Source organism: Bidens hawaiensis, unplaced genomic scaffold, assembly GCF_021521415.1.
Source record: "Bidens hawaiensis isolate Kalapana, Puna unplaced genomic scaffold, B.hawaiensis_p1.1 tig00006055_1, whole genome shotgun sequence".
NCBI lineage: Eukaryota > Viridiplantae > Streptophyta > Magnoliopsida > Asterales > Asteraceae > Bidens > Bidens hawaiensis.
The window spans coordinates 1282513-1291808 of NW_027491399.1; the positions used below are offsets into that span (position 1 = coordinate 1282513).

General features: G+C 34.9%; 1 protein-coding gene and 1 pseudogene across 1 annotated transcript; both read left to right on the plus strand.

Annotated features, from left to right (window-relative positions):
- The first annotated feature begins 594 nt into the window (after positions 1-594).
- Positions 595-1023, plus strand: LOC143631267 (protein AGENET DOMAIN (AGD)-CONTAINING P1-like). The gene has a single exon (XM_077100083.1). The coding sequence runs from the start codon at positions 595-597 to the stop codon at positions 1021-1023; it is 429 nt and encodes a 142-aa protein (XP_076956198.1).
- Positions 1024-2983: 1960 nt separating this feature from the next.
- LOC143631268 (protein SMALL AUXIN UP-REGULATED RNA 12 pseudogene) lies at positions 2984-3442 on the plus strand (annotated as a pseudogene).
- The last annotated feature ends 5854 nt before the right edge of the window (positions 3443-9296 follow it).

Below are 9296 nucleotides of genomic sequence, written 5' to 3' on the forward strand. Positions count from 1 at the left end.
CATCGTTATCCGCGTTTTTTTGAAATGCATCTCCTCGGACGCATTCCAAATGAATTTCGTCAGCTACGTTAAATTTCAAAAAAGTTGAAAAAAAACGATACGTTTACAAAAAACATAGTATTGGGATTCATGATGTGAGATTTGGGTATCCTATCACAAACTGACACGTGTCCTTTCACAGATAAAGTTTCATAAAAATTTGACTTGGCCGATAGTTTTCAAGTGAAAATAGTTTTCTGAAAAACCATAGGTTTGGAATGAAAGTTGTCCATCACGTGAAGTTTCAAATTCATCGTTATCCGCTTTTTTTTGAAATGCATCTCCTCGGACGCATTCCAAATGAATTTCGTCAGCTACGTTAAATTTCAAAAAAGTTGAAAAAAAACGATACGTTTACAAAAAACATAGTATTTGTCCGATGATTTTTAATAAAGTAAAAAAAACCGATTAATTTACAAAAAATTTTAATAGAAACGATAATTTAGCTCTGAATTTTATCTTCTCAGTTGATTTTCATTAAAGTTTTATAAAATCCGAAAAATTTGTCTTTTCCTTAAATATTCTTCCACTTCAACCAAATTATATTGTAGAACAATGAAATTCAAGAGAAGTGATCAGGTTGAAGTTATTGATCTGGGTGATGGGTTTGTCGGATCGTATTATGATGGCAACATAATGTCCCGGGTTGGCAAGAAGACGTATATCATTCAGTTCCGTACCCTGCTAGAAGCCGATCAGTCTGGGTTTCTTAGAGAGTTTGTTACGGCCCGCAAAATAAGGCCACAGCCTAATGATGTGGTTGTTACTGACTTTGCACTCGGCCAGAAGGTTTATGTTTTTGCCAACGATGGTTGGTGGGTTGGTCGAATTGCTAGCAAAATCGGGAAAACTGAGTATCTGGTCCATTTTGACAGCACCAACCAGGATATCATCTACCCGTTTGTTAACATCCGCGTTTATCAAGATTGGGATGATATAAATGATGTTTGGATGCACACCCGCATTTGGAATGCGATTTTATAAAACTTTAATGAAAATCAACTGAGAAGATAAAATTAAGAGCTAAATTATCGTTTCTATTAAACTTTTTTGTAAACTAATCGTTTTTTTTACTTTATTAAAAATCATCGGACAAATACTATGTTTTTTGTAAACGTATCGTTTTTTTCCAACTTTTTTGAAATTTAACGTAGCTGACGAAATTTATTTGGAATGCGTCCGAGGAGATGCATTTCAAAAAAACGCGGATAACGATGACTTTGAAACTTCACGTGACGGACAACTTTCATTCCAAACCTATGGTTTTTAAGAAAACTATTTTCACTTGAAAATTATCGACCAAGTCAAATTTCTATGAAACTTTATCTGTGAAAGGACACGTGTCAGTTTGTGATAGGATACCCAAATCTCACGTCACGAATCCCAATCTCACGTGGGAGATAGATTTGAGAGGACTATTTTCAGAATGAAACCTACTTTAGACTATTTTCAATTTATCTCTCTTATTTTGAACTATTTTCAGAATTTCTTAAAAGTAAATATCATTAAAACATTTATAAAAGTAAATATCATTAAAATATTTATAAGTTGTAAACTAGCTCTTCAAGTTCAGAAAGTCATTTCATTGTACGGTTGGGTACTTCAATATTAAAAGATACCATCTAGAAAAGTTGCAATATTAAACCATCATTATTGGGATAATAACACCAATTGTTGATAAAGACATGCATATTCATGTATAGATATAAAAACATTTACTAAACTGCTTTTTCAAAAAGATTTTTTTAATAAACTCTAATACTTTTCATTTAATTGTAATATGACTTCTAATATATTTCTTTTTAATGATGATTTATATGCACTATTATAATGACTTCAATATATTTCTAGTTATTTTTGTATAGACATAGAACATGTAACTCGTATTAGTTTAAATTTTAAATTTTAAATATCATATAAGTTGCCGCACCTATGATTGAATTAAGGGATTGTTTGTTTACATCTGAATAGAACCATTTAGATGTAAACATTTGATTCATTCAGACTTCTGACTTTTTGGTTCCAAACAGAAAAACATCTGAATGGTTAAAATTGGTTTGAATCATTCAGACTTATTGTTGTTGCTGAATGGGACAGAGGTTCATTCAGATCTAACTCATTCAGATCTGAATGAACCAAACAACACCTAAGACGAATTATCTAGAAACTCATTCTTTTGTTGTCGTTTGTTGAAACATTTTATATTGCGCTTTAAATTGGGGTATTAATGGTGCATTTAAGTCTAGTGATTTGTTTATCATTTTCATAAATTTCTAGTTACTATTCTCCCACATTTGTTTTAGCTGATACGATTTTACTTAATTTATCAGTTTTACTTTCTCGCACGTGGTGTTGTCGTGTAGTGTTTATTGTGCTCGTGTTTATATACACAAAATTTTTCACTCGCTTACTTATTAATGCATTTGTAGAGGTCCTTCTGTATAATCAAAAAACCACAAGAATTACATCAACAGTTTTGTTAAATCCGTTAAAAGATAATAACTAGTTGTCATAATACCACCTTTCTCTCATAAAAATGTAAATTTACTTTTATTAAACAAGAAGCATCACGTTCCTTTTTTGAAATTTATTGAAATTCGATGGAAATGTTAGAAAGAAATCACAAAATCTTTAAACACACGAGGATAATAAGGTGTTTGGTTTAAGTCCTATAAACAAAAACATTAAAGAAAATTTGTCATTCTAAAAGATGAAGTCAGAAAAAAAAGAAGAAGTATAAACTAACTCAATCTCAAGTCATTTAATATAGAATTTAATCAATAAAAATCAAAACATTTATGACCCAATATTTCTACAACATTTAATGTAAAAAAAATAAATAAATAAAAAACAAAATTTTCCCTTTATAAAATAGCAAAACGGTAGCATCTACTCACTCTCTCTCAACTCATTCCACCTCATCGTTCACTCCCAACAACTTCCAATGCCTTCTCCGGCGAAAAAAGGAAACAAAATCAACCAAATCGTCCGCCTCAAACAAGTCATGCAACGGTGGCGCCGCCGCTGCATCACCTCCGACTCCGACACCGACACGGAACAACAACAACTTCCATCCGCCGGTTCCTTAGCCGTGTACGTGGGTCCCGACCGCCACCGGTTCGTGATTCCCACCCGGTTCTTAAACCTCCCGGTGTTCTTATCTTTGCTGAACAAAGCCGAAGAAGAATTCGGGTTCCAAACTACCGGTGGGTTAGTCATCCCGTGTGACGTCAGTTTCTTCAAGTGGCTGTTGAATGTTTTGAACCGAAACGTGAATGGAGTCTCGGGTCTTGATTTAGATGATTTCATGGCGATGTTTGCCGGTACCGAGATCGATGTCACCGAGCATTGTAAAGAAGTTAACAACTGTTTTACTCCCTTGTTGGAGAAAGCTAGGGTTTGAAATCAGTCAAATCCTAACCGGTCTTGTTTTTGTTGTCAGTAGGGTTAGGGTTAGTTTTTTGGTTTTTATTTTTATTTGTATAGATTGTGGATTGAAGTGGTTCGATCCCATCTAGGTTTCAAAGCATGCATCCTTGGGCCAAAATCGATAGATGATGTAAGATTAAGATTAAAGTGGTTTTAATGAGATGATTTTGCTTATGTTAAATTGATGATGAATGATTTCGATTTTGAGTTTTTTTGTTTGTTTGTTTGTTTGTACATCTCTTGTTTGACTGTGCTTGGTACGTACTTTGATGTTCGGCGTGATCCTAGCCGTCCTCTTCCATTTCTGACAGAATTGTTTGGTTATTTTAATAAAGCATTAAAGAAAGGGAAATCACATTTTCATCCTTAAATTTGTGTACCTGAAAACAAATGCAGCTTTAAAAATTCACAAACATAAACTTGTTTCATTAAAGTAACTAATCGTGGGAACACGGGTGGTTTCGACAACGAGTACTTGTATAGCTTAGACCATCTTCAATGCAAAGGGAATAAAAAGGCCCTTAGGGGGTGTTTGGTACAGAGAATGGAAAAGGAGAGAAAATAGAAATGGAAATAGAATTGTAGAGAAAGAGAATTGGTATGGAGAATGAGAATCATTTCTCTTGTTTGGTACACGAGAAAATAAACAGAGAACTCTTCCATACCCAACCCCACCTCCACCCAACCTGACACCACTCACCACCACAGCCCCACCACCACCAACACCACCACCACAGCACCACCACCACCACCAGCCCCACACCACCAGCACCACCACCACAGCCCTTTCTTCAACCACAGCCCACCACCACCGGCTGCCGCCACCAAATCCCCTTCTTCAACCACAGTACACAAGAAATTAAAAAGATTCAAATTTTTGGAACATAAGATATAGAAAAAGGAGGCTCAGATCTGTCATCACTGCCTCTTTGGAGATTTTGTGGTGGCGATGATGATGATGATAATCAGAAGCCACCTGCGACCACCGCCGATTTCCACCACCACTGTCACCCACCTGCGACCACAATCACCCGACCATCTGAAAACCCTAACCTACCACGAACCACCACTTGAAACCCTAATCTCCGTCCACCCGTACCACCTGCAACCTACAACCGGTTACCATCTCTGTGTTCACCACTGCGAACGGCGGAGACGGGGTGGTGGTTGCAAACTTGGAGACGAGGTGGCGGTTGCAGACTTGGAGACGGGGTGGTGGCCGGAGACGGGGTGGTGGTCGGAGACGAGGTGGTGACATGCTATGAGGAGGCTGCTGAGAAATGGATTTCTCTTTGTTTTAAAGAGAAATGGAATTCTCTAGTTTTAGAGAAATAGAAAGAGAAATAGAAATGAAAAGTGGAAAACAAACAAAAGAAATATTTCTAATTCCATTTCTCCCAATCAAATCCCTCTACCAAACACCCCCTTAGTTGCCTTTGATGATATGGCTTATAACATGGATGAGAGAGATGAATGAGAATGAAAAAAGCCCTTAGCCAAGGGTTTTAAAAGGGATAACGAAATGGTGTTTTGTGAGAGGAGATGTGGGACCCACATGATAATGACCCTTGTAAAAGTGAAGTTTTGATGTTGAGTAACTTATGTGGCAATGGGTAGATGGGAAGGGCACATGGTTGCATTGTGGATTGTCTTATACCGTTCGCGTTTAATACTTTTGGATTCATGGTATGAGATTGTGGACTTGTTATTCGTTTTAGGAATAATAATGTTACAATCCAAAATCTATGAATTTTATTTTTAAACATCTTAGTTTTGTTATTTAAAAAGAGATAGCGGCGCAATTTTTTGTTCGTTTGTCTTTCATTTCGTTGTAAACATTATTTCTTAATAAATGGATGTTTAACAAAATAAAAAGGAGAAAAAAATCAAAGAATGAAATACCGTTCTTTTATTAATCCACATAAACGAATTCGCTAGGATAGTTAGCCTTAAAATCTTTATCATTACAATGACGATTGAGACGTAGATAAAAACAATTATTTTCCAATTATTCTTTTAAATATTTGTAAAACATTATATTTTAAACCTTACAAGAAGAAATGAGAATTTTATTAGAAAAAAGTAAATAAATAATAAGAAGATTGCGGCTGAAAATTTTCAAATAAAAAGTAGAGTTTATGAGATCTGAACACACGCCTAGTGATCCGTATAAGAGTAAGGGCCAGAACAGTGGGTTATATAAGGTTTTAACTATGTTGGCCTAATAATTTTTAAATATAACTAGTATTATAACCCCCTCGTTGCGGGGGCGCTACCGGTCGATTTGAATGTTGTTTAGGTCTGAAGACAAAGCAAAACAAATCCATAACCGTTAAAGATCTAAAAATGCTAATGCGAGCAGCATAAAGCACCAACTGGTCCAAACAAAGCAAAAACAATGGCAAATGTATTATGAACCTAAAAATACTTGCAAAATGATCCATTTTGAAGCTGAATGTCTCTGTTGTATTAACATAACAGTTTCCTAGTACATGCTAACCATGAGTCGAAGGCTTGCGCCGTTATTTCTTTTACTTGCTTAAATAAAAGATGTGGCATCTCTGTCATCAACCCATAAGAAAGGATCACACCTGTTGTAGGGTCGGTTTCCTTCAATGCTGTGAAGATTAAATAACATTTTCAGTAGCCAGTAACCACAAACTAATTTACATGAACATGAATTTTGGGCTCCTTTATTGTATCATGTGCTGTATACATGTCATTAAGAGTGGGTCTAATTCATCGTCTTCAATTTCTTTACCTTTCTCTACTTTTTTTTTCTGAAAAAAAGTAGCATACAATAGATCACAGAATAAGTAAATGATATACAAAAAATGCTCGTCATGGATTTAACTTTAGTTTTTAAGCTGAGCCTTGCATGAACTCCGGGCTGGCTGTCCCTCAACTTTATTACCTCACTAGAGACTGGCTGTCGATCTTTATTTATTATCAATAAAATAAATATTATGTTTGTCAGAGGGTGTGGTAAATTTGTCTTTTACATTCAGTTTGATATCAAATGACATCTTGTATCACTCTAGATTTCCTATATAAAAATAATGGATAGGCACACGAACCGAACATGATGAATTGTTTGACATGAAGTTCATCGATGTTAATTTATTTAATAAACGAACGAACACAAACACATTATTTTTCATCTAATTAAATGAAAGAACATGGCACACGTTTCGTATATTCGTTCATTTATGTTCATTTATTCACGCTCGTTTATTTATCCTCGTTAGTTCACGCTCATTTATGTTCGTTTATTCACGTTCCTTTATGTTCGTTTATTCACGTTCCTTTTTCTTAATGAATGAACAACAAAAATAAGGTCCTATTACATGTTCGTGTTTGGTTAAAGTTAAATGAATTAACATGAGCAAGCCAACGTTGAAAAGTGAATGTTGTTTGGTTGATAGAAGTACAATTTGTGTATGGTTCGGTTCGGTTCGTTTATAGGCCTACTCAGGGACATAAAAAGACAAATCCTACCCAAGTCACCGCATATACTTGAAAACTAAACTATACCTATGGACTAACCTGTCTCGGATTTTTGCCAACGTTGCTAGTTTGCCTATACAAATTCCTTTTGTGCCAGTACTTCTATCAACCAAAAAAGAAAAACTGAAGGCAAATCCATGACAACTTTGCAGTAGTTCTTTATAAACCACTCAGGTAAACCAATCAAAAAGATGACAACTTTGCAGTAAAAAATACATACTTAAGCTGTAAAACATAGTAAACCTAACACCAAACAACCACATTTCGGTTTGTGAGTGCTTAGGTTAGATGTTGTCATCAATGTGTGTCTCATAATCATATTATATATCTTGTGTTTGTAGTGAATGTGTAACAGGTTGAATAATTTTGATGCTGCATGCACTCCTTTTGGTTCAATCATGTAGACCAATATTAAAGAATTAATAAGATGGCAAGTGATATACCTCATGATCATTTCCGTTTGAACCCTTTAGTATGTCACCGGACACCGATTGTTCCACTTATCATATTCAGAACTCAAGCCTAATAAAGCCCTAGACCTGCAATCAAGATCAAAACATAAAATTAGAAATGATTGTGAGGTTCTTTATTATAGATATATATTATTAATTAATATTATAAACCACTCAATGTTGGCTTAATTCTACCATACCCATTATTCATCAATTCATTCTAGAAAATCGATTTGGCATATTTAGCAGACCAAATTTCTGATTTTGTAGAAGTTTTGTTGTTGTTTGTGAACGTTGATTGTTCAAACCACGGTGTTTGATTTAAAACAAAATTTTCAACATATGAAACGTCAGCTGAAGTGGACGTTAACACCAAACAGCAATCATACAACACATAATATTTGAAATTTACAAACCTTCCACACAAAATATTACCTTTTTGGTTCTGAGGTTTAAACGGTGTGTGAAGAGCAACCCAAATAAGTCAAATCACTTATTTGTTTTCTGAATAACCTACAGGAAATTACCATATCAAATTACGAACCAAAAAGCCCAACCGAGAAACAGGAATGAAATTAAAGTGTGCACTTACCGGAGATACCATGACTATTCCTTCCGATTCGTGCTTGTACTCTATTCTTAGTTGCCACCGTCTTCATTATCGATCGTCTATTTAGGGCAGATATGTGATTGCCACGGCGGCAACAACTCGTGGTACGGCCAAAACCCTCCACCGACGACGTCCGTGGAGAGAGAATGGACGAATGGAGAGAAACAAAAAAGATAATGAAAGGAGATAGAGGATGAGTCACATACGTGTGTGGATTAGAGTTGCACAAATGTGAATAGTAAAAAGTAGAGACCGACACAAAAATGGTTTTTAATATATATAATAACTAATATCGATTTTTTAATATGTAGTATAATATATATAGATACAACTGATAAAGAGACATGCATGCATTGAAACACGTTGCACCTTCATGCACACATGGCAAACATAAAATGTTCACAACTAATGGCCACACTCGTCAAATCTAACTCAAGATAAAAATACGTCTTATTGTTGAAGAAACTCTGAATTCATCCAATAATATTAAGCCATGAAGTGATAACTGGATACTGACTGAACAATCACTAAAGTCACCGCTAAAGCCACCTGAGTCTGTTGTGGTTCAAGCGAACGGTGACTTTAACAAATTTTCTGATTCTTTTTTGTATAACATAATTGTTGATCAGTTTTTCATATAAGTAATATAAAACATGATAAATATTAAACCTATGAACCTGTTATAGCATGAAGGGTAGTAACCGCAGCAGGGTATGATGTAGTCGACATGCTTGTCATCTTGATCGAGTTCCCCTTTAGGATGTATAGTTAAGGATGGTTAGGGTTCTTGAGAGGAACCCGGTTTAGGAGAGAGGAGGCACACAAAATTATCATGTGTGTGTGATTAGGTTATGATGTTAATTTATTCTCTCTATATTTACACCCAAGGGGAAACCCTTTATTAGCTATTAAGAGTAATATGGCCCATCAACAATTACCAAGCTAATATATAATAAGGTATAATTAATTATTTTGATCTATTATTATATAAATGATAATGATGGCCATATAAATAAATATATAAAATATATTTATTCTTATATTCTCCCACTTGGCCGAGTAATCATTTATTATGAGTATATGATAAGCTTGATCAGGAGTTAACACTCATTTTAGTTTTAAACTCAAATTGGAGCAGAGAAATACAGTCATTGAATTGGACATCAGCTCAAGACCCCCATTAATCATACTGCAGTCCTTATTTAAAACCTAAGTAGTTATGATCAAAATTTTCAAGTAAGCCCTTCAGAACATTTGAT